Genomic DNA, 25,522 nt, shown 5'->3' on the forward strand with positions numbered 1-25,522 from the left:
GTAGGTGGTCTCAGCGTTATTTAACATCCCGGGCCGCAACAGTTCAAATTGGTTCATAACAGTCAGTGTGGCACTGGATAGTAGGAGTTAAAGAGCATAACACAGCATAAGCACTACCTTATTATGTTGAGTGAGCTGATGGTGACTTGCTAGTGCTGTGCGATTAAACAGTTGCCAAGTGTGGGTGTTTAAAATTTTGTTATTTAGTGAGCACGTTTAGGTTAATCTGATGTGGATATTCCTTTAAAGCACTAAGTGGATAAACCTGCTGTGTAAACTCAACAAAAGACAGAATTTAGGAATTATGATATGACCGTTTCAGATACCATTATTTTGTGAAAAAAGAATTATGGAAAAGTCATGCAAGAGCTGCAAGAATGTCACAGGATACATGTTAACCCTTTAACGATGGAAGACGAGCTCAGCTCATCAAGCGCAAACTTGCAAAAAAGACAAACGATGAGACCAGCTCCTTCAGCGCTTCTTTGTTTTTCCTGCAGGCCTGAAGACGATTTGAACTCCTGTATTGCTATGCACTACTTCCAGATAGCGTGCTTTATTTTGTGATAGTTGTAAATAACACCAGATGGTGCAAGGAGCCATTGAAGAGCAAAGTTGGTAGCATAAACGCAGTTGTGTGCAGTGAAGCCCACCTTTGTTACAGCCTAAAGTTTTTTTTTTCCTTAGCAAACATACCTTTCCGAGAGAAATTTTGTGCATGGTCTTGCTTTACATGATCGTCAGAATCGCTTGCACCCGATGTTAGGAGTGTACACTCTCTTGTGTGTAGTAAAGCCCTCCTTTGTTACAGTGTAAAAAAATTTTTTTTTCCAAGTAAAACTTACCTTTCTGACAAATTTTATGCATGGCCTTGCCTTATATGGTCACCCGTATCATTTGCATGGAAAAAAGAAATTCCATCTTTATTTTGATATATTTATGCAAACATCTCCCCACTTTGCCTGAAAGCATTACAGCAGGGTTGCTACAAGCTTGAAAAAAGAAAGTTCATTATCATTTACCCTATTGCAAGTTTTAGAATGCATCTCTTAGGCGCTTGTTCCTGTGGCAAGCGTCGGCATAACCGAGCGAACTAGCACAGCGAAAGATGAAAGTGAACGCGAAGCACAGCAGCGGATGAAAGACGCAAGGAGGAAAGCGGAGAGAAGGGAGCAGTGGAACCATGAGGCAGATAGCAGAGTAGGGTACGGTGAAAGCATGAGAAAAAAAGCGCCATGCGACGACCATAGCTAAGATATGGTGCCAGAGTAGCATGCGTTGTCTGGGAGGCCTGTCACCGGTGGCTGCTGTGAATTGTGCTTAAGCATCACCCGCACGCTGGCTCTTGCGATCTACAGATTAGTCAGGCAGTCACCCCACACTTCGCTCCATTTGCAACGTGCCGCACGAGATAGATTGTCCACGCCAGCCAATATATCACGAAATGAAAACACGTACAGAGATGTGCTCAAATTTCACATTAGGGAGTATCGTAATCACCGGTGCATTCATTCTTTTTTTACTGTCCTTAAATGGTTAACTGCTCTCTCAGCTACAGTATTGAGAATTCCAATGCATGTACATTTTGACACAAGTTGTGGAAAAACAGCACAACTTTGTGTCAAAATTGTCTTGAGATTTTCACATTTTCAATGTCTTTTGGAAGATGTGATGTCCTACATAAAAATCTGCTTCGAACAGGCACTAGAATTTTACTTATTTCTTTTTGCTGCAAAAAATTTCATTGAAATCAGTTCAGTGGTAGTCTAACGAGGACATTTTGGTTTCACCAGCACTTGAATAGGGAAGAGTCTCAAGAAAAAGCTTCCTTTTAATTGCACAAGCCATTGCCCTGATTATGTCACAGAGCTTTGAATTTATCTATTTTCTTTCTGTCATAATAAATGGCATCAACAAGAAAACCTGGCGCTACACTTTTCTGTTTTCTGACCACACTGTAGTTGACTGCGCTGAGAATGTTCACTACATCACGCTCCAAGTGGATGACAGCGCAGCCACAGTGGAGAAGCTGCGCCACCTCCTAAGAAACTGCCCAGACCATTCCCCCTGTGCCTGTGGTGAAGAGTACAAGTTTGTCAAGGAGCTCACCACAAGTAAGGCAGTCAAGTGCATATCTCTCCGTTATGATTAGACTTCAGCAAATGCCTTGCACTGTGCTGGACTTTGATTTTGCTCTCTAGGTCTATGAGAAGTGTGTTAATGCCCCTCTGCGTGTAGCACATTGCACTTAGAAGGGCCTTACAACACTTTTGAAAAAAAAAGGCATGCAATGTGTATGGTGTTACAGGTGCTTTGTGTAGTGCTAATGAGTATTTTCCAGCAAAGTGTTTTGGAATGGGCCCTGTATTAACAGTTATCGGCAATGAAATGCTGCCACTCCCATGCCGTCGTTGCTTACTGCACAGTACTCACATGAAATAATGCCCTAGCCTGAACTCGAGGTCATGTGGCACAATAGAGTGTTGCTTTGCTTAATCTCGGAGGTCACAGTATCAGAACAGTGGTATCATATTTTGCAACCAGATAGCACCCCTGCCTCATCAGTAATGATATTTCTCAGCTTCTCATAATATAATAGCATTGTGCAAAATAAGAGATGTAACTAAATCGATAGAAAGAATTCATCTCATTGGTAAACAAAGACAAGGCCGGGTAAGACCAGTAATTATGAAGTTCATGGATTATTGCGAAAAAGAGAAAGTGATGCGCAACTGCAAAAATTTAAAGGGCACTTCTGTCAGTGTCAATAATGACTACTCAAAAGAGAACGTTGAGCTGAGAAAGAAATTATGGGAAGTAGTGCGCCGGACCAAGCTAAGGGGGCGCTGGTATCACTGGTGTGTGATAAACTGAAGATAAATGGGCGCACGTTTGTTTGGGATCAAGAGCAAAAGGAACGGTGTCTGTATACAAGCAGGAGTGACAAGATCGATAAAGGCGAAACAACTCCAACAACAAGTGCGCATGACTGGCATGAATCATTTGACTCGGATAGTTCTGCCAGCAGTTCAAGAAAACTGCCCCACTTATAGCTACGAATTCTTGTGAAAAATGCCCATGGCATCGTTAATCAAGTCACAGAACTAGAATACATTCTACTGGCGCATAGTCTCCATGTAATATTACTTAATGAAACATGGCTGCATGAGGGAATACGCAGTACAAATTCTTTAGGTGGAACAGAGATTCACGAAGTGGTGGTACTGATATCATAGTTAAAAATTCCGTCCAAGCTTCTACGATTGAATGTAATGTTCCCGAAAGTGTATGGTGTAAGCTTACATTCGAAAACAGAATGAACTTCATTGCTTCATTGGCGTAGTATAAAGACCACCTGCGTCTTCACCAGTGTTTCTGGATCTGCTAAGTGAATTCTTGGTTGACCATGTTAACAGAAACACGAAGCTGATAATGGCTGGAGACTTTAATTTGCCGCACATTAACTGGCAAAGTTTATTGCCCGGCGAGTCAGAAACAGCTAGCTCAGAAAAGCTCTTGGAAATAAAATTTTGTCATGGCTTGGAACAAATTGTGCAAGAACCAACTAGGGTTACAGTCATTCATTAGTCAGTCAAAGTCATTATTGGATCTTGTTTTCTTATCGCACAACATAATAGATTATGCATTAGATATATTGAAGGGCATATCAGGCCATAAAATGTTGTCTTTGAACATACAGACCAGTGTGTGCAGTGTAGGGAGACCGTTTCTTCCGGTAAAAGTAAAAGACTTTAAAAATGCAGATGACACTGCCATCATCAGTTTTTTAGAATTACAGTTTAGTTACTTCGAACAGGCATCGAAGTGCGGGTCTGTGGAGCAACTGTGGCACAGATTTTAAAGTAGCATCATAGCTTGCGTCGAGCGCTTTGTTCCAACTCGTATTAAGAAAATGCGCAAACGAAACCCTTGGATAACACGCAGCATTATCCATATGAAACGGAAAATTAAAAGACTACGAAAACAGAAAGTGAGAGCGATAGAAGTTGCAGCTATAAAAATTGAGATGAAAGAAACTCTTGTGAAATCGAAAAAACAGTTCATTGCTCACACGGTTGCCAACTTTCTTAAAAGTTCATCACACAAACTTTAGCGTTACTTCAGTGAAAGAAAGGAAAAAATTGAACAGATCGAACATGAAGGAAAAGTCCTGACATGAGTTGAAGACTTAGCTGATACTTTCAATCGCTTCTTTCAGTCTGTTTGTACAACAGACAAAGGTGATAAGATAGATGAATACATGAACGGCGACATGAGGACCACAATGGAACTACTTATTATCAGCCGTGAAGGTGTTTTACAACTGCTGCTTGAAGTAGACGCGAAGAAGGGAAGCGGACCAGCTGGTCTACCAACTGAATTTTTGAAACGATATGCCGAATGGGTTTCCTTTTACTTAGAGATAATATTTGCGAAGTCAATTGCAACTCATTCACTTCTACAAGACTGGCGCAATGGAATAGTAATCCCTGTTTTTAAAGATGGCAACCTTATGCAAGTAAACAATTACCGACCCATATCCTTGATGTCAGTTTGCTGCAAGGCCCTAGAACACGTTATTGCAAAACATATTATTAGTTTTCTTGACACTAATGAGTTACTTTCCACAATCCAGCATGGATTTGGGAGTGGTCTTTCTACGGTGGCACAGTTAACAGGAACACTCCATGATTTCTACTTGAACATGCATGCACACGTACAAACAGACATAATAAGTGTTGATTTTAGGAAAGCTTTCGATAAGGTTTTTTCACCGTAAATTGCTTTTTAAGCTCGATAAAATAGGAATAAGTAAAGAAGTAATACAATGGATAGAGGGCTATTTATCTATGCGTCAACAGTCTGTAAGGATTGAGGATTGCATTTCAAATCCATTGCATGTGTACTCTGGGGTTCCCCAAGGTTCCGTATTGGGACCAATACTGTTTTTGTTGTTTGTTAATGATATCGGTGCACTAGTTGAACCGCCTGTTAAAATTAAACTTTTTGCCGATCACTGTTTGATTTATTCCCCAATAGGCTGCGAAGGTGACCAAATTAATCTGAATAGACGTTTACGGGCATTAGACGAGTGGTGTTTAAAATGAGACATGGAAATAAACTATACCAAAGCAACATTTACGCATATTCGCTGAAGTAGGAGCGAACTTTCCTTCATATACCACATCGGAAACCATCCTCTGAATAATGCAGCTTCTTTCAAATACTTAGGAGTCAGTATTATGCACACATTGCAATGGGACTCACACATTGATAATATATGTTCCAAGGCAAACTAAAAACTATACTTTTTAAAGAAAAAATTGGAGGACGCTTAACCTTCGCCTTCAAGAGTGGAACGCGACAGCGTTCCCGTCGACCCGCCAAGGGGTGTAAGACAATGGGCTACAGGGCAGCCATCACTTACGAGGCGCCCCGCATCGGACGCGGTGAGCGTCGAGCCATATGGTCGAGCAACGCGGCGTTCGGCGCAGCAACGAAACGTGCGCCTGAGCAAGCGCAACGAACCAAAGAACTCGGTATCTCGGAGGGGGAAATGATGCATGCCAGCCAAACGTCGTGATCGGCACGGGCGGAGAGATAGACAGATAGTGATCTAAAGAAAGGAAGGACGCTTGATTCTGCTGAGGGAGCAAGGCAAAGCGTTGTCAGGGGAGAGAGAGTCCGGGCAACGACCCCCCTCGCACCGGTCCTTCCACAGCTCCAATGCGCGCGTGGCACGCCATCTGTCAAGGCAGCGCCCTACATGGAGAGGAGGGGGTCTTCTGTGTTTGCGACAAGATGGCTCGGCGTGTGCGGAAAGCGCAGAAGAAATGCAGCGGAAACGCACTTCGCTACTCGTGTAATTGCGACTTCTGTAAGTTACATGTTCATAATTACCGATATACACTGCAGTATAACTTTCCACGGCTCGTTTCGAAAGCAACACCGCATTCACTAGAGGCGCGTTTGTACCGCTTGGAAGCATCGAACTCGTGGCCGAGTGGTAGCGTCTCCGTCTCACACTCCGGAGACCCTGGTTCGATTCCCACCCAGCCCATCTTGGAAGTTGCTTTTTATTTATGAAGTGCCTGCCGTGATTTATCGCTCACGGTCAACGCCGCGGACACCGACACCCGACGCCGACGACACCGGCTTTTCTGCGACACGAGCTCCTTAACGCTATCGCGTTAAAACTAGAATGTGCTACACGGGTACACGGGACGTGAAATTAACAGCCTACCAAACATTTGTATGACCAGTCTTGGAGTACGCTTGTGTTGTGTGGTCCCCTCATTAGAAAGTCCTGAAAGCAAAAATAGAAAGAATACAAAGATTGGCAGTCCGTTTCATATGCGGTAAATACCAACGCATGGAGTCTGTTACAGCCTTGTTAAAATCTTGTGAACTAGAGCCTCTGGAGGAACGCAGACGTAAGCATAGGCTAAAGTTTCTTTTTAAAATCATGAGTTGGCGAACAAAAATAAACAAGGATCTATATCTACAACCTCCAGGAAGGAGATGCGATCATCTAAACAATAACAGAGCTATTCAACCTAACATGTACTGATGCTTTTCATTTCTTTTTTTTCCTGACACGATTAAAATGTGGAACAGATTGCCTAATGCAGTTGTGAGCAATGAGGGCTCTGCCGAATTTGAAAATGCGTTAGATACTTTCTTTTGCGAGGATGTATACTAAATTTTTGCTACGAGCATTTTTGTTGACTTTTCTTTGTATAACTAGTGTTCTTTGCTCCTTTTTTTTCTCGTTGTTGCTGTTGTTAACTACCAAGAGTGCCAGTGAATTTGTATGTTACATAGAAAGAAAATTGTATTATGTATTCTTGACACATCACCCTCCCTGTAATGACCCCAAGAACGGGGTTGACAGTATCAAATAAATAAATAAACATAGAAGCGACATATGCAGCGATGACTTAAGTGCTTGCATGTCGCATGAAACACAAGAACTTCTGTGTTACATCTCTTGTTTTATGTACTGTTTATTAGGTGACCACGAATAACCAACGAACTAAGCTTGAATTTCTGGTCTAGTGAAGTTCATCTCCACTTCTGCTTTTGCTGCGTGCACTGCTTGTTATGGCATTTAAGGAAATCTCTCCATTAGCGATCGTGTTTACTCCTTATTGATACTAAGGAAAGAAGTGGTGGAGGTGTTGAGAAGTTGAAATAAAGGGTAGGGCTCTTTGAGCAATATTGTGGGCTCCTAGATGAATGTATAAGTATACATCAGTAAAACAAGTTCTTGGGCACGTTCGTCATTTATTGCAGGCATAGCAGCAGCGTCAAAAAACACACACAAAAGAAAGGAGCACTAATAGACAGCAATTGTTCGGATCTGTCAGTGTTCCTTTCTTTTGTGTGCGTGTTTTTGGAGCTGCTGTTATGCCTGCAAAGTATAAGAAGTGTGTTTGCCTCCGGTGCTCACATGACCTTATTGTCTAGCGGATAAGCAAAATTGCTTACCACTTCCAAAAGGTGTTGCAGAGCTTCTTAAAGGGAAGCTGGAGAGTCTGTCGAATTCAATAAGATGCTCATATATGGATGTGGGAACCTTGTAAACCATGCAGGTAAAATTTTGGGTAGGACTTTTCACTTAGGAACGACGTAATCTCCGGTTAAAATTGCGGTGTCACTCCGCCCCCCGTCGAGCGACGCGCGCTGCTGCTGCCGCCGTGGACGATGCGAGCGGAGACTGGAAACCGCGGCGTAGTGACATCTGCACTGGTGTTCCGTTCATTAGCAGCCACCGCGACGGTGCCTGATCGCGCTTGTTTCTGCGTGCGTGCCTTCATAATCGCCTTCGCTCGACCCTGCATTCCTTTGTTTGTGCGTATGTAGAGTGGTAGCTGACATGTGCAGCATCAATTGAAGTGGTAGGCTGATCATGTCGGGGTTCTGTTCAGCCTACGGTTGCACGAACACCAGCGGTTGCGACAGTCACGCGACGATTGTGGTGCAGATGGTGCGAGGGTGATGGTCCTCCATGGTATCCAGGAGTTTCGGGAAGCATAAGGCAAGAGAAATAAACACTTTGCTATAGGATACCTGCTACTCACTTCTCTCCATCCAGTAATTTTTCTTGGTGCAGAACTACTTTTAGACACCAATGCAGTCATATATTTTTTAATGACGTTGTATTACATGTTACTAGCCCAAAACATTGGAGCGCATCTTCTTGCCGCGATGATGTTCCGTTACTTCCCGCAAGACAAGAAACTTGCAGCTAAGTGGGAGTCTGCTGTGAGTCGAAATAATTTCAGGCGCTCAAGAACAACAATACTGTGCTCTAACCACTTCCATGACGACGATTACTACAAGATTTTATCAATAATGTGTGAATGAGTATGTCTTGCTGCCAGCAAGCTTTCTAAACGCAGCGTGAAAAGGTCAGGCCAATGAACGCACAAAGGCTGGATGGGTGCGGGCGGACGGATGGATGGTAACTGGTCTTGGAAGATCTTCTGAATAAATAAACTCGTCAAAACCTGGATTTTTATTTACTGCTAGCTCCTTCGTGTTAGCACGCTGAACGGAAGGTACATGTTTACCTCCCACCCTTGATGCAGGTTTCGTCGCAAACCGCCGTTAATTTTCTACTCGCATGTGTGATGTGAAACAGCGTGCATGCACCACAACGCAGTGCAAGAGTAAAGTCTGCATGTGTTTGAAAGCTGCCGCACACCAGGACGCTGTGCTCCCCCTCGCGCACAGAGAGAAACCGGCTGTCTTACGTAGACAACGGAATTCGCCGCCTTTACAACTCCAGTTATGAGTAGCGTGCGGATGGCGCGCTTATGAAGTAACTACACGTGCTACAAAAGTCGGAAAACTTTTCCCGCATGTAAACTGTCTGTGTAGATTGCCGACAGCTTTGGGGCAGCGCACAAGTGCCGACGATCGCATCCCTGCTTATGTTCTACGAGGAGGCATGCAGGAACATAGCAGTACAGTTGTTTGCCCGGAAACGAACTCACTGGATCGCTGAATACAGCTTTGCAAAAAACATGCTCACCAAAGAACATTTCTAGCACGAGGAGATGCTAACATTTCGCTTTCGTTCGCGTCGAAAGCACTGCTTGCTACCAGCATCTTTTGCTTCTTGGAGAGGCTGGCTACGTACATGTAGGGGGCAACACCGAACTCCTCAGAGAAACGCAAGCTGTCTAAATTTACCATTAACGTCTCACCAAACCACAGCGCCAAACCCAAACCATCTTGCACCGTGCTTCCTGTATGGTGGCAGCAGGCGGTCCGGACGAACACCATTGTTGACGTCTCGAGGCAACCTACCAATCACGGGTGGAAACGAGGCGCGCGAGCTGCCCCGAGTCTGCTGCTTCACTTTTCGTCGAAATAAAATCTGTTTGCACTTTCTTTCGCTCAATTTCAATGCGATATTCGAATTCGGAGGATTGAAAACCATTACGTACAGCTCTTCATTCATTTTTTCTGGAAAACTCTTCAGCTTCCCTTTAAGGGTTTGAAGTTTATTTGTCCTGCCTGCTTACAGCAACGGGTGCAGAGGCTAAAGGCTACGTAGCCTGACAAAAGGCTTCTGCTCCTCTAACAGCAACAATGTATGGGTGCTGCATGCTTTTGGCAGTTCAGCATAGAATTATATAAAGTGCTACTAAAGGCACACACATCCGTTGGGCTCACTTTATGGTGCCTCTTACCTGCATATGAAATTTATGGCTGCACTTTGGTAGTACTATATACATTTTTGATGCCCATGCTGCCAAGTAATGTCAAATCTAAATTATATGAGATGATGTAAGCAACAGTTGATTTGGTTTCTATATTTGAAAGAAAGTTGTCAACCTTTATTTGAACCAAATAATTGTACCTTCTTAGATCAGCAAAGTAACCCTTGAAATCAAGAGATACTAAATTGTCTAACTTTTCAAGCTTTTCTCTTAGCCTACAGAAAAACATCCTTAAGAGTTATATCTGAAGTGCTTCATTTGTGTTTTTTAATCCTGCCAAAAATCTGTTTATTCACGCCTTGGTGGCTAGTATATTATGATAATAATGTGTTCGTTAGCTCCAATTGAATGACTAATTGTGCCAACAAAGAATGCGTGACTAAGTTATAAAAATGGTAGCTGCGTATTTTTTATTTGCATTGAACATTGTGCTGTCTCGAAAAAAGAAAAGGAGAAGAACCTCTCATTTGCCCTTGGCAACCATAGCCTACTGCAGAGTTTCAGTGGCGGTGACACTCTGCTGCAGACTGTGGGGTTGCAGTTTAAATCGCCGCCTGTAGCAGCCGCCATTGGGGGTGTGATGCAAAAACACTTGTGTACTGCGTTGTGGCTGCAGGTTAATTTAACCACAGGTGATCAAAATTAATCAGGAGTCCTCCGCTGCAGCGCCTGTCATCGTCCTAACATTGCTTTGGGATGTTAAATCCCTTCAACCAATGGCAAATTAATCAATTAATTTTAATAGTGACAACAAGCGGCCATCTCATGTAATACTGCTTGAATGTTTTTTTATGAACTGCCTTTGGTTTCGCAGAGAATCGTTATGTCCTGGTGTCACTGCATGGCTGCGGCCAACTGAGTCCTGGCTTGATGCGGCTGTTTCATGCGCTGCCAGAGCTTGAAGCCTTGGTGTGCATTGGATGTTGCTACCACAAGGCTACCCAACTGCACAGTAAGTGGTCTCTGTGTCACGTCTCTCACGATTTCCGCTGGCAATAAACACACTTACTTGACTAGCTGCTTCTTAACACACAGCAAAACATATAAGGAGAGTGAAAAAAATGGGAGGGGGGGGGGGGGGTTGTATGCGTGACTCACATCACATCATAGACAATGAACGGCTGTCTGCCATAGGCTGCAATGATGATATCAGCATTTAAACATTCTGGGATGACATAGCCAGCCTGCACTATTGTCACAAGATGCTGCAGTCAGTTTCTCAGGGCAAAGGATTTCTGTACTTATTCCACTTCTCATATAGCACCCTTTTGCTGCTTTACAGTACTTGTCCACTGTGGCATAAACCACTATAGGTGCTCCATAAGCCATTACTGCTTTTACTGCTCATGCTTGGTTTGTGTTGCCTTGGTGCAGTTTGCTGGAGCATCACATTTTCAGAGGGGAAGCTCTCACTTTCAGTGGGCATTTGCAGTGCCTTATTTTCTTCAAAACCTTTTGCATTTATCTTCACAGTGACATAACGGTTACCACTTCATGCTGTGGATGCAACGTGGCTGCACAGCTTTAGCGTAGTGTGCAGCACTAACAACTGTTGGCTGTGAAAGAGTTATACAAACATTATGCATAATCAATGTTGGAAAGACAGCCATTAGGATAAGTAGGCAGAGCACATGCACTACAGAACTGATATAAAGGCAATGGATTCCCATCTCTCTCCAGATACTTCAAGCCCTGCTGATGCATCAGGAAACTGACTAAGCATTCCTGTTGCAGACGCAGCTATGTGTGACATGGCTTTGTTTTTTTAGATGAAGGGATGTTGTGAAATCAGAGGTCTGAGCAACCTCAGATACTTCAGGGTGGGGGCCGTGTTGGGTGCCAGATGAGACGTTTGGAGGAACAAGAAAATGAGCATTATGTACAGTAATTTACATAATGAGAATCAGAAGGGTGATTCCAGGAGAGATCAAACGTGCATATCTGCTTAATATTTTTGTTTTTTTATATGTCATGTAGCAATATTCAATCTGCATGGAACTGAAAATTTTATTCCCGAAAGGTATTCCCAGCAAGCCAAAAAAATATTTGAACATGGCGGCACAAGTTGCTCCTAGTGCTTACCACAATATTTTCCAACTATATGGCCGAATTAAATTCAAGCTAAAAAAGTTCTGTCAGATAACATTTCTGCTCATTTTAATGCACTTCACAGTTAATTAGTTCAATTATTAGCCTAATTAGTTATTAGATTAATTATTTTATTACTTTAATTAGTCATTGTTATTAATTAGTTTTCTTATGCTGCACACAAACGAAAGAAATGTCAAAAAAATTCCAGACATGGCCCAAATCAGAAAAAATCTTGTAACGTTGATGCATCTTGGTATGTTTTCTATTTCACACAGAAGTGAAGTACTATAGCGCCAAACAGACGACACAAGAAGAAGAGACACGGACGAGCGCTTACTAACAACTCATGCTTTATTGACGGAAACACACAATATATATACACAAATTTGGCGGCGCAACTCGCGCATTGTCAAAACATCGCATGGTAAATGGGCAAAAGGCGATAGAACGATTGTGAATGTGACGTTCGTGAAGATGACACGTGGTGTACAGGGCCAAATGACTATAAATGATAATGGTTACGCGATACACAAACACCGCTGTAAGGGAGTACCCCCTAAAAAACTAAAAGACATCTCACTCGCCTAAGAGAGACCATCATTCTGGACAGAAGTCGAGACAGCGTGGCCCGCGAGCTGAAGGAAGCCTTCCACATTAAAAGGAAGGGCGTTGAATGCGTAAGCGAACCATAGAAAATTCTCTATAAAAGTGAGATGTCATTTTTAGAAGCCCATAGTTAAATCTGTGTGCATGTTGCTGCGCCGTCCGCGCCTGGTGAACATTCCTAATCTTTTAGTTTTTCAGGGGGTACTCCCTTACGGCGGTGTTTGTGTATCGCGTAACCATTATCATTTATAGTCATTTGGCCCTGTACACTACATGTCATCTTCACGAACGTCATATTCACAATGGTTCTATCGCCTTTTGCCCATTTACCATGTGATGTTTTGACAATGCGCGAGTTGCGCCGCCAAATTTGTGTATATATATTATGTGTTTCCGTCAATAAAGCATGAGTTGTTAGTAAGCGCTCGTCCGTGTCTCTTCTTGTTGTGTCATCTGTTTGGTGCTATAGTACTTCAGTAATGCACCAACTAGCCCAACAAAAAGTTTTGCTTCACACAGAAGCTTGAAAAAATCGTCAAACATAGAATGTTCTCTTTACAACATTTATGCAAAATATTATCTTCCGACATGAAACAGAAGAGAAGAAAAAATGTAGTTGAGTAAACAATAAAAAAAAAACTTACCTTAAAAAGTAAAATGTAAAAAACTCCGGTTTTAATTTCGGAAAAAATTTTGGGTGGAAGTCTGCATATGTCGGGCAAAACGTGGGTGCAATAATGTTTCCTCATTTGCTTTATTCACAAAATATAATGGGCCAAAGTGGCCCATGTTGAGCATGCTAGCTTTAGTGCTGTGATGGCTTGTTCCAGTTTGTTAACATTTACTTTCTTTTAAAAAGGAAAAGGCAACAGTTTTCACAAATGAAGGAAAGTTTACCTGGGCTTATTATTGTGGCGAGAACAGAGAACATGTTTTCTGCTTTGTTTTCTGGGACACAAGAGAGAACAAACTCGACACTACTTGTGCTCGAACAAACTTATTGCACGTCCTTTGCAGTTAGTATTTAAAAGGGTTTCATCACAGTCAGCAGGCTAGGTGCAGTTCTTGCAATGGACAGTGCATGTCCGCTTGACTGATCGCGGGCGCACATCCACACATGCCATGACTGAATTCCCGGCACAAGTGGCACTGACTTCCACTCCACTGACTTGCTCCTCGACGGCTGCAGCAGGCACATGGAGCAGGGCCACATTCTTGATGTTGCCGCTAAGTTGGGAGACTATCTCACGTGTCGACTGAATTGAGGCGGCCCTTCGAGACCTCAGGTTATGCAGGGAAGATTGGTGCTTAAGGAGTCCGCCCACATCGTCACAGGTGTTCTTCCCATGCCTGGTAGCGGAAAATATCCACCTAGTGGAGGTATACTTGGAGTGGCAAAACTTATACAGTTGCTACCTATTTTTAAAATGGCTCGCTGCACCAACGCTGATATGTATGTTACGTGACAGCAGATGGCTGCTTTTTTCATGTAAGACTTCGTGCACTCTACTTAGGGTCTAGCAGGCGTGCGCTGCGTCGTCATGCATGTCATCGCTTATGACAGCAAAGTTGTGTGTTGCTTTTCTTGTTGCGGCGACACAGGTGAAACTGGAGATTTTTTTTCTTGCGCCAATGGTACGATTGTGTTTCATCTGAGAGAAGGACAGTTCAGTTATCTACAAAATCAAAATGCAGAACAATGCTTTTGTGCTGCTCACATTTATGGCGCAGCTTGAGTGTGGCATATGCATTCGTGAGGAATCCGTTTGGTCACCCATATGCCAAGCTCGTTCACAAGAAGGGTTGGAGACGATGTCTTCTTGATCAAGTCATCGCTTTCCCAAACAGCAAACGTGACCTCGTCCTCATTGACCATTTCCAGACTGGCCAAAGTGAGGCTTTCACTCCATGGGCAGCGCTCGCATTCACCTAGCATACAATCTGTGGTTGGGGTGCCACAAAGGCACAGTGCTTTCATGCCTTCCAATGAGATTTCCATGCCGGTTACATTCTCAAGCGTGGAGACACACAGGTTGTCATTAGCACAATAAGCGCAAACCCCTTGTTGTGGTGCGAGCAGCACACATTTTGGACGCAGGCTGTAAAACTTTGACGGGGCGATCGCACTTTCGGGGTGAGCTGCTTTGAACATCTTTAATGTCTCGCGGATAGAACTTGTCATAAACCACTTTGAGACGTACTTTCTCTGGCCATTCGTGATGACTGATACAACGTCCTTCTTCTTCACAGGCTCTGCTGATAGCACCCAAGTTCGTCCTTGGTGAAGTAGTCAAGCGCAGCTTGTACATCCGATGGGCTTAATTTTCATTTCATGTATGGATCAGAATGTGACCACATATGCTACTTAGGCCAATTTCGGGCCTTTCTAAGCTTGTATGTTATGACAGCAGGGTTTGCCTCTTGAACGTGGTTGTTTTCGACTTTTGGTGGCACAATGGTTAAGAGGCAGAGGGGCTCTCTCTAGGACCTTGAAGCCTCGTACGCTTGCTTCAAGCCATTTAACCAGCCAGCGCATGCATGACATTCTGTCACAGACAGTTCAGGTGTACCGACACTTCTGTATACAGCGCTTAAAGTTGAGCGTATCTTCGTCGCCAATATACTTGCAATCTCGGCTTGTTTTCTGTTTCTGTAAAATCATCTGCTGTGTTTGTGAATGGAAGATGGTGGCTTCAGTGGTGAAACATCAGAAGAAAGGTGGACGTACCTGTTCAAGTTGTCAATTGCTTCTTCCTGAAGGAATGCAAAGGAATGCATCTACTTCATCGCTAGTGTCACAAGGTTACATGATTTCCTTGAGGCACATAAGGCAGTGCTGGCAGACCTCATCGGTGTTGCGAATATCCTCAACCTCTGGCAGTAACTTCCACAGGGAGGCAACACCCAAAATGTTTACATAACGAAAAATGTTTTTGCTTAGCAATCTTCTTGTGAATGTGTAAATAATCGGCACAGAATACTCAGATTGAGCTACAAGCTGCATGCATCGTGTGTAGTCAACAGCTAGACCAAGTCAAAACATTTATACTGAAGAGCACTGCACTCTTTCTGTTGCTCTTTCTGCGCCGCTGTTGTGACTGAGCCTCCAGAATGTCTCATGGTTTCATGTTTTGTGGACAAGGCCATCTAAAGCTCTTCAATGTGAAAATGTGAGGGGCATGCTTCGAAGGACAATGTCCATCTGGCACCACTATTGACCTGTGCTGTTCTCAGCGTGGGAAAGTGCACCAGCAAGGTGCTGACAAAACATCACTAATTAGGTAACTTTGGCTCAGTCATGCCGCAGCGCACTTTTCTGGACAGCTGAAATGCAGAAGTGAAGGTCGAGGTAAGACAGGAAGACGTTATCTGTAAGTGACGCGGAAAACATGTGATAACGGGAAACAAAATAACCAGCTCGGGAAATGACTCGGATAAGTTTTTAGAAAGGCACAGTGTGAGTTGCATGCGGTGGTGCCGAAGAAGGTTCCAATATCCGTTGCACGTGGGGGATGGGGAGCAGGCAGTGAAGTAGCACCTCCATAATGGCACGCCTGCTGATTATGGAAACACCCTGTCGCTTACGGATGCCCTGTTGCCGCTTACAGACGATTACTGTGTACACAAGACGGGTTTTGGCAAAGTCAGCCACTACATGCACTCGTGGTGTCATGCATGCTGTTGACAAGTGAATAATGGATGCATAAGTGCGATGCTCACAGAGGTTATAGGCTGCAAACTCGGTACACGTTAGCACTTTAGCAGCCCCCCACTCCTACACAACTACGTTACACACAAATAAAATCTAACAATACATTTTTGTTGAAAACAAGCTGCCAGAGTGAAGTTCTGAAGAAGCAAAGAAATTAGAACTAGATCTGCATATCGTGCAAACTGACAGACAACCAGCAAAGGTACTGAAGCCAGCATGTTCGTGTGCCACTTTGGCCCATTATATTTTGTGAATAAAGCAAATGAAGAAACATGTTATCGCACCCATGTTTTGCCCGACATAAGTGAACTTCCATACAAATTTTTTTCAAAAATTGGAACCGGAGTTTTTGTTTTTATTTTTGAGTTTTCGAAAAAACCACTATTTTTTCTTCTTTTATGTTTCATGTAGGAAGATAATATTTTGCATAAATGTTGCAAGGAGAACATTCTATGTTTGGCACTTTTTTCAAGTTTCTGTGCAATAAAAAAAACCCGCCAAGACACATCAAAGTTACAAAACTTTTGTAATTTGGGCCATGTATGACATCTTTTTAAAATTTGTGGACAGCATAAAAAATGTACCCAACTAATTTACTGTGAAGCATACTAAAATGAGCAGAAAGGTTTTTCAACACTACGTTTTTATTTTGTATTTAATTCGGTCGTGAAATCGGAAAATATTGTGGTAAGCAATAGGAGGATGCTCACGCCGCCACCTTCAAGTATTTTTTTGGCTTACTGGGAATGCTTTCCGGGATAAAAATTTTCGGTTCTGTGTAGTTTGAATATTCTTACATGATATATAAAGAAACCAGACAAAACACACATATTAAGCGGACATGCATGTTTGATCCTTCATGGAATCACCCATACGAGAAAAGCCTGCGATAGCGTCGTGTTCCTCGCTTAAATAACAACTAGATTCTCAAGGCCCCCTAGGATATCCCAAGGGTTCTTTCACCATATTCTTTGCCAGAAGCAGGGCTGATGACATTTTGTCAATCCACTCACGATTGTCAAGGCGGGGCAATTGGCCTTTGGGAGTTACGGTGTTGGGAATGTGGGCTAGCTGCAGCTGACTAAAGGGGATCACCACTTTTGAGGCCTTCACATCTTTGTAAGCTATTATGCAACAAACAAATGTTGAGACAGAAACATTATTCAAGGCAGCACACTCACTGGAGAAGCACCTCTGTTCAGAGTAGAGTGCCAGGCATAACGGTGTGTACAAAACTCTGTAGTTTACACAAAACTATTACAAAACTCTGAAATTTACACCACAAAGTGCAGGAAAAAAGAGAACCATGAGAGGAAAGAAAACATGTCTCTACTTTTTTCCACACCTTGCGGTGTACATTTTGCTCAATACACTACGAAATTCAGTAGGAACCTGCTATCCTGCCAAAAAGCACTTTTGAGGGTGTTACAGTGCTCAGTGATTCAAACCTGATAGCCAGCCTGCACAGTGGCCGGTGCTTTTTCAACCACCTCTTGACACTGGGGACATTGAGCTGATGGATCGCGTTATACAATGAAAGCAAGGGCTTTTGTGGGACATTGTGGGTGCACTTAGTTCCCCAGCATTCTTCAGTGGCAAAAAAAGCGTTGGCAGCCATGCGGGCCAATTATCACGTTTAAATCACTGAGCACTGTACAATCAGGTGCAATACGACCTGCAACATAATACTTGTAGTTGAAGACTACATGCCGGCACCGACGTATGAAAAATTGGAGAAATAAAGATTCTTCCAATTACTGGCATTTGTGAAACCAATTTTTGTGTCGGCGCTGCCATGTACTCTTGGGATGCCTTCAACCATGAGCATCATGTTGCAGCTGATATTGCATTTGACTGTGCATGTGACTGTGCATGTGACTGTACATGTGTATGTGGAAATAACTTGCTTCACACTGTGCTACGGTATTGTTGCGGCTAAGGGTGGCGTTAGGGCAAGGAATCCACCAAGCTCATCGACTGCTACATGCGGTTGTAGAAAATGTAGGAAAAAGGGTTTATTGGCTTAGTTACACGGCTCCAGTTACGGAAGCCCACTCCATGCAAGAGCAAGTTAAATGTCAGAGTTCATATCAGGACTCTCTGTTCACTCTCGAGAAGTCTCCGCTTTTATTACCGCCGTTTTCCCTAGGCGAGTCGACTAAGGAATCTGAAGACCGTCCAGCAGCAAACCACCATCGTCGACTCCGTTGTGATCCATGCCCGCGTTCACAATAACCCGCTGTAACTCCGCTTCCGAAGCGACTGGTTTGGAATATGTGGCAAGAAAGCAACCTATGCCTTTCAGGTCGTCGACGTCGTTCCCCTCCTTTTCATCCTTCACTCAGGCTGCCAGGGGCGAGGGCCTTTTGTGAGACCCATCAAGAGTTGGTGTCCACATGGTGTTGACCTCTGGATAGGCGCTGATGGATGGGTGGTGGTTTGACTCGTGGAAAACGTCAAATTAACGCCTTTGTGGTGTTGAGACACAACAGTACTGAACAGCATGTTTAAGAAGGTGGGCTACTGCTTAAACTCCGAAATTTGCTTTATGTCCAGCACTTCTATTGGCATGATTGACTACGCATATAAATATAATCACACAAGGAAACGTGAGCAGCATGACCACATGTCCTGTCCATTTTTAATTCTGTGATCATGCTTATATGCAGTCTATCATGCTAACAGAAATGCACAAACTAGCCCATCAAGGTTTTACATGAAGCACATTTAGTAAGAGCGACCAGACTTAAGATTAGTATTTCAAGTTCTTCAAGGTCATGCTTATGCTCCAAAGTACTTTCTTTGTGAAGACAATTGCAGCTACAGTAGTTACTGGTAATGTCGACGTTGGCAATTCAGTGCTGCGAACTTGTTTCACATCCATGCATTGTGCCTTCCGGCGCTGTTCGATATTGACAAGTGTTTACGAAATATGAGTAATGTAAAAAGCTTCCTCAAAACCAAATCTGCATGCTGAAATTGAAAGCTGCAGTCTGCATTGGAGCATGTCATCACTACAGTGCACATCTCAACTTAAGGCTCCAAAACCAAGCATAAGAAAATTTGGATCTTTTCACACATTTCATGTTCTAAAAACTTTGGAGTTGGGTTTAATCTAAAAGTCATAACCTCTGCTTGACTTCACTGCAGACTACTTTCCTCTGAGCCGTGAGCTGACCAGCTTGGGTGACCGGTGGCTTAGCCCTGGCATTCAATACCAGGGGCTACGCCTAGCTTGTCAGGAACTGCGGGACAGCTGGCAACCTGACCGGGAACCATGTCACCTACTCTTCAGGGCCCTACTGGAAGTTGCATGCCAAAAGTGTATGTGTACTGTATTGTATTGGCTAGCTACGAGTAGATTTAGCCTTACGCATTAACAGCTTGTGTGTTACCCTAGTTTTTGTTGAACTAAGGGCCTTCCTTCTTTACGTTGCTACACTTGCTTGAGTGCATGCCTTCCTAAGCAGGGACATGGTTCAAGATACCCAACTTTTGACTAATTGGTCTGACTTCAGTGAAAATTAGGTACATTGTTTATAGCAAGGGTATAAGACTCTGTGCCAAATATGATTGCTCTGTCTTAATTTTGAAAAGAGATAAACTTTCACCTGTAAACGACTATGGTTAAAAGAAAATTTTTTCTTCTCTTGTGTCATATCATTTTAGGAACAACCAAAATGCACAATCGCGGAGCTACTCTTCTTTTGTATTTCAGAACATTTTTGTAAAAAAGAGTTCTGCATTACAAGACCACAGCATTTTCACTTAAACCAATAACTAAAAAGAAATCAATTTTTCAGATGACAGAAAGCAATATTGAGAAATATATGGCTTCCCAGTTGTAAAATTTAGAAAAAATTTAACCCCTGAAAATTTCCTAAAATTAAGTTTACCAACCTGAAACTATATGTTTTGTAAACTCAGACATTGCTAAAATAAAGGAAGCAAAATGAGAAAAATAACTTCAAAGATTTAGAACCATGCCCTTTATTTGTACCACATCCATGGCCTCTAAAACTCTCTTAAATTTTTTGTAAGGCCTTCTTGTCTTCATTGTTATTCTAGGATAATGGCTTCAAGCTTCCACTTTCTTTTGGCCGCTTTTGTACTCTCTGCCATGTTTGCTCTCACCCTGGACATGCACTCTTTAAGGCTCCTTTCTGAATTTGCAGTATGCTGCAGGCACTCCACAGACAGTTCCCAACTTCTCAAGCACACTCGGAGTTCTTTCTAGGCGAGCATTCTGTGGCAGTTCTAAGCATAACTAAAGATTGCCTAACAGGTTCTTTCAGCATGGAGGAAGAAGACATTGCATCAATCTCTTGTGGCGTCCTGAAGAGCCCAGCATGCAAGCAACTTTCACATGTTGTCGGGTGCCTGCTGCATGCAATGCTCTTTGACTTCAAGAAAAGTGCTGCTTTCTAAAGCCATGACATGTGCCAAACTTTAGGGCCATATTATCGATGCAAATGTGCGCAATAAAAATGGCAAAGTGACCTTGGAGCTCAACAAACACCAAAACTAGCAGTTGAGAAGCTGCATGTCATAGGGAATCAGCTGGCAAATTGTAATCGTGTCGCTTTGCATTCGGTACCCAAGATCTGTTACTTTCAAATCAGCTCCTGCATATGTTCCCTCACACCCTTAATTCTGCCACTTGAGCTTATAGAAGAGAGAGGAAAATGACCTTTGCAATGATGGTAGCCATAACACACTAAGCCTTTGCCTAAAACTGCAGATGTTCTTTCAGAATAGTGTTCATGGGTAGATTGCTATAATCTAAGGTCGGATGGATGGATGGATGGATACAACTTTCTTGCATGTCCGGCAAGGTTTAATGCGACCTGGGCTCGGGTCTCCCACAGGGGAATGTCAAGGCCCTGCCTCAACGCCGCCTCACGGGCTTGCTGGACTGCCCACGTCTGGATTCCGAGGTCTGAGCTGCGCAGAGCGGCAGCCCACCTCGACGAAAGGGTCTCCGGAGTAACTGCCATGTCTCCTATAACTGCATTGCACTCCCACAGCATGTGTTTGAGTGTTGCTGGTCCTTCCTGGCACAATTTGCATGTGTCGTCCTGACGCTTATCTGGGAAGATACGTTTCAGACGGAATGGATTAAGGAAGGTGTTCGTATAGAGTTGTCTCCAGGCGACGGCCTGCCTCCTATTCAATTTGGGACTCGGCGGCGGGTATATCCTTCTGGCGTTCAAATATGCACTGGTTATGTCGTTGTATCTGGTGAGCCTGTCCTGTTTTGCTCGAGAAGCGTTCGCTATCGTGCGAGAGGCGTTGCCCTGTTCGGCGCGGCGGGTCATGTCTTGCATCGTCTCATTAAGGTTCGGGAGCACGTTGCCTTCCGTGGCGACGTGCGCGGGGAACTATATGATCCTCGAGCTCGCAGTTTTGGATCTGCCCGCTTTGGCCAGAATAGACAGGGCTTCCTTAGAAATTCGACCTTTGGTGTAATTCTTTACTGCCGTTTGCGAGTCACTTAGTACTACTTCGCATTCCTGTTCTGCGAGGGCCAGTGCAATCGCTACTTCCTCCGCTATTTCTGAGTGTTTGGTGTATACACTGCATGTGGTTCTGATTTCGGACTCTGCGTATATGACTACGGTGGTGTATTTTTGGCCGAGCGGATATTCGGCTGCGTTGACAAAGCGCGCGTTTCTCTCCCTGCCAAATGAACAGAGCAGAGCCTCGGCTCTTGCCTTTCTTCTACCTCGGTTGTAATCGGGGTGCACGTTTCTTGGCATGTTTGCCACCGTAATGGTGTCTCTGATTTTGTTGGGGATTTGCATTTTCTGGCCGTGCTGGTTGTGGTACGTTATGCCGAGCGTGTTCATAATGTACCTTCTCATCGTGGTGGTCGACAGGCGTTCGAACTGCGAGATGCGTTGTGCTTCGGCTATTTCTTCCATGGTGTTGTATATGCCCAGCTGAGCCAGGAGCTCGGTGCTCGTCAATTCCGGGAGGCCAAGGGCGATCTTGTACATTTTCCTTACGAGCGTGTTGATCTTGTTCTTTTCCGCAACGTACCAGTTGTGGTAGGCGGCTACGTAGGCGATGTGGCTGACAACGAATGAGTGGATCAGTCAGAGCATTTAAAAATACAAATTCCCACTTTTTTGCTATGCAGAGCTAGCTGAATTCTTACTGGCACTGTCTCGAATTGTTGAGGAACCCAGAACTGCAAACAATTCTGAAAGTTTTTTTTTGTTTTCCGCTGAATAATTGTAATTTTTTAGACTGCATCCAATTTTATGGCTGTGCATTATTGGCTCACTAGTCTCCTTCAAGATGAAAATGAGGTGCAATCGGTTTTACAGATTTTAATTCAGGACTTCAAGGCACAAAACCTTTAACGTGACATCTGTGAAATAGTACTTGCTTCATGAGATTGAGAATATCACTTAGCATGGTCATGTAGCACATTTCATTTAGATGTGCAGCACATAAACCTCGCTGCAGTGCGGGTGTACACTTAGTGATAAAGCAGCACAACCCTTCTTTTGCAATCATACCAAGATGGAGGCAATGCCTCCTTCAAAGATGCCTGCCACGTGAGCCGAGAAGCTGGTTCTGGTCCCTCTCCTATTTCCTCCTCTCCACCACTGTCGTCTGCAAGTGCTAGTTGTGGTGGCTGCTCGAAACTTGAGTTACGAGCCCCTGCCTCCAAGGCTATAGTGCCATCAGTTGGAATCCCGGAGGCAGGACCCATGGTTTCTCGCCAAGCCATTGGTTGAGCATGTGCTGGCTTTGTAGTCATCACTTCCTCCACAACAAGAAGTACTGTCGGCTGTGAGCACTGTCTTTCTGCGACTACCCTGAACTACGGTACGGAACCTCCACTTCTATGGGAAAACAAGCAATGCTGCAGGCATCTAGTAAAGGAGGCATTTGTGGAGGAAGATGCTGTTCATAACTGACATAGGAGGAATACCTGTACTTGGGGAAGAGTGCTGCTTGCACAGGGTCGTGCGACAAGGTGTGCAGCCATGAGAACTTGTTTTGAGCCACTGGGCCTCTTCGATTACAAGTCCCTGACGGTCCCAGACTACTTGGGACTGCTGTGCCATATTCAATTTTGTTTGGACAGCTTCGGAAGAACGTTTTTTTTTTGGCGGACCATATGCTTGATGCACTTCGAAATCTGTCATGCTCATTTCTATATGTGCATAGTAAATTGGTGGATTTTGGCTTTCAGATGAGTGACACTCGTGTGCGAGGAAGCTTATCCTGCAAATGTGGCTGTTTCCCTTTGGTAGCGGGGATGGTAAACAATCAGAGCTTCTCCAGTTACTGTTCACATGTGTTCATCCCTTCTGTTCCCAAGTTTGAGCATTTGTTTTTTGATGTGCAGGATTAGTAGACAGTGTACATGCGCTCGGTTCGAGGGTGTACAGAGCCTTTTGTAGATGGTCTCATGAGCTTTAAGGATACCGGCAGACGCCTTCCGCGTGAACAGTGACGTGGTATGATTGCGATTTTGCCTATACTCATGTGGGAATTCTGCTTAAATTTTTCAGGCAATGAGAGAGCTTACCTTCAGCAGTTAAGTGGTACGAAGAGCGAGAGCGTGATGTAAACTGCGCTTTGCAAGCACCATTCTATACACTCAGGCTGCGATTCCACTATGCAAGCATTATGGTTGTGTCAGCAATGTGGCCTCCAAGGTTGCAACATCTCAAAAGCTACCATAATAGATTTGCTGTGTAGTTGTGATATCCATGAGTAGCTATGAGCAGACGATGGCAGCCAGGAGAATGACTTCTGGTCATGGTGCTTTCGAGTGGTACCTCAACAGCTGGATCGCGTGACAGACATGCTCTTCTGTCAGGGCTAGTCAGATTGGAAGCTACGGATGGTTCGTGGACAGTCTGGGACTGCATAATCGAAGAAGCCCACTGCCGTAGAATCGACAAGGCTGTCAGGTGGATTCATTGAGATATATTTAGAGCTAATGCAAAAATTTGCTGGTTGCTACAATTTATTAGTTTTACTGCAAAAGCAGTTGTGAGCTAGGAGATGGGTCAGTCAGGTTCGTTCATTCATTCATAATGCTCTAGTTCAAGAATGGCAACATGTAAAGAAATATATACCAGCCGTTTTATTTAAAGATTTAAAGGAAGCCAGCAGGCTGGCTTCAGGAAGGAATTCTCTACAATAGATCACATCCATATCATTAAACAGGTTATCGAGAAATCTGCAGAGTACAATAAGCCTCTTTATATGGCTTTCATAGATTACGAAAAAGCATTTGATTCAGTTGAGATACCAGCAGCTATAGAGGCATTGCATAATCAAGGAGTACAGATCGCTTACGTAAATACCGTGGAAAATATCTACAGATTCCACAGCCACCTTAATTCTACGCAAGAAAAGTAGGAAGATACCTATGAAGAAAGGGGTCAGGCAAGAAGACACAATCTCTCTAATGCTATTCACAGCATGCTTGGAAGAAGTATTCAAGCTATTAAACTGGGAAGGTTTAGGAGTAAAGATTGACGGCGAATACCTCAGCAACCTTTGGTTTGCCGATGACATTGTTCTATTCAGCAACACTGTGGACCAGTTACGACAAATGATTGAGGACCTTAACAGGGAGAATGTAAGAGTGGGGCTGAAGATTAATATGCAGAAGACAAAGATAATGATAAATAACCGGGCAAGGGAACAAGAGTTCAAGATCTCAAGTCGGCCTCTAGACTCTGTGAAGGAGTACGTTTACTTAGGTCAACTAATCACAGGGAACCCTGACCATGAGAAGGAAATTCACAGAAGAATAAAAATGGATTGGATCGCATACGGCAGACATTGTGAGCTCCTGATTGGGAGCTTACCATTATCATTGAAAAGGAAAGTATACAATCAGTGCATTTTACTGGTGCTAACATGTGGGGCAGAAACTTGGAGATTGACAAATATGCTCAAAAACAAGTTAAGGACTGCACAAAGAGCGATCGAACGAAGAATAATAGGCATAACACTAAGAGGCAGGAAGAGGGCAGTGTGGATCAGAGGGCAAATGGGTATAGACAATATTATAATAGACATTAAGAGAAAAGAATGGCACTGGGCAGGTCATCTAATGCACAGATTAGATAACCCACAGATTAGATAACTGTTGGCCCATTAGGGTGGCAGAATGGGTGCCAAGAGAAGGGAAGCGCAGTAGAGGATGACAGAAGACTAGGTGGTGCGACTACATTGGGAAATTTGCGGGTGCTAGTTGGAATCGGTTGGCACAAGACAGGGGTAATTGGAGATCGCAGGGAGAGGCCTTCGTCCTGCAGTGGACATAAATAGGCTGATGATGATGATTATTACTATTATTATTGTTGTCGTTTAAATGTTAACATTTTTGAGTCGCCTA

At 43.7% G+C, this 25,522-nt stretch overlaps 1 protein-coding gene across 6 annotated transcripts in view; it reads left to right on the plus strand.

The window, feature by feature from the left end:
• LOC135902444 (methyltransferase-like protein 25B) overlaps positions 1 to 25,522 on the plus strand; it is a 37,265-nt gene that overhangs the window by 8,826 nt on the left and 2,917 nt on the right. For 4 of the 6 annotated variants that reach the window (XM_065432513.1, XM_065432517.1, XM_065432514.1 and 1 more), the window contains exons 5-7: positions 1,962 to 2,114; positions 10,549 to 10,686; positions 19,294 to 19,467. In XM_065432513.1, coding sequence (XP_065288585.1) covers positions 1,962 to 2,114; positions 10,549 to 10,686; positions 19,294 to 19,467 — 465 coding nt within the window. Of the gene's footprint in view, positions 1 to 1,961; positions 2,115 to 10,548; positions 10,687 to 19,293; positions 19,468 to 20,318; positions 20,719 to 21,011; positions 21,130 to 25,522 lie in introns of those variants that run through there. The other 2 variants (XM_065432518.1, XM_065432519.1) reach the window with 2 other exon arrangements.

The sequence above is a fragment of the Dermacentor albipictus genome, chromosome 4 (assembly GCF_038994185.2).
Source record: "Dermacentor albipictus isolate Rhodes 1998 colony chromosome 4, USDA_Dalb.pri_finalv2, whole genome shotgun sequence".
Lineage (NCBI taxonomy): Eukaryota > Metazoa > Arthropoda > Arachnida > Ixodida > Ixodidae > Dermacentor > Dermacentor albipictus.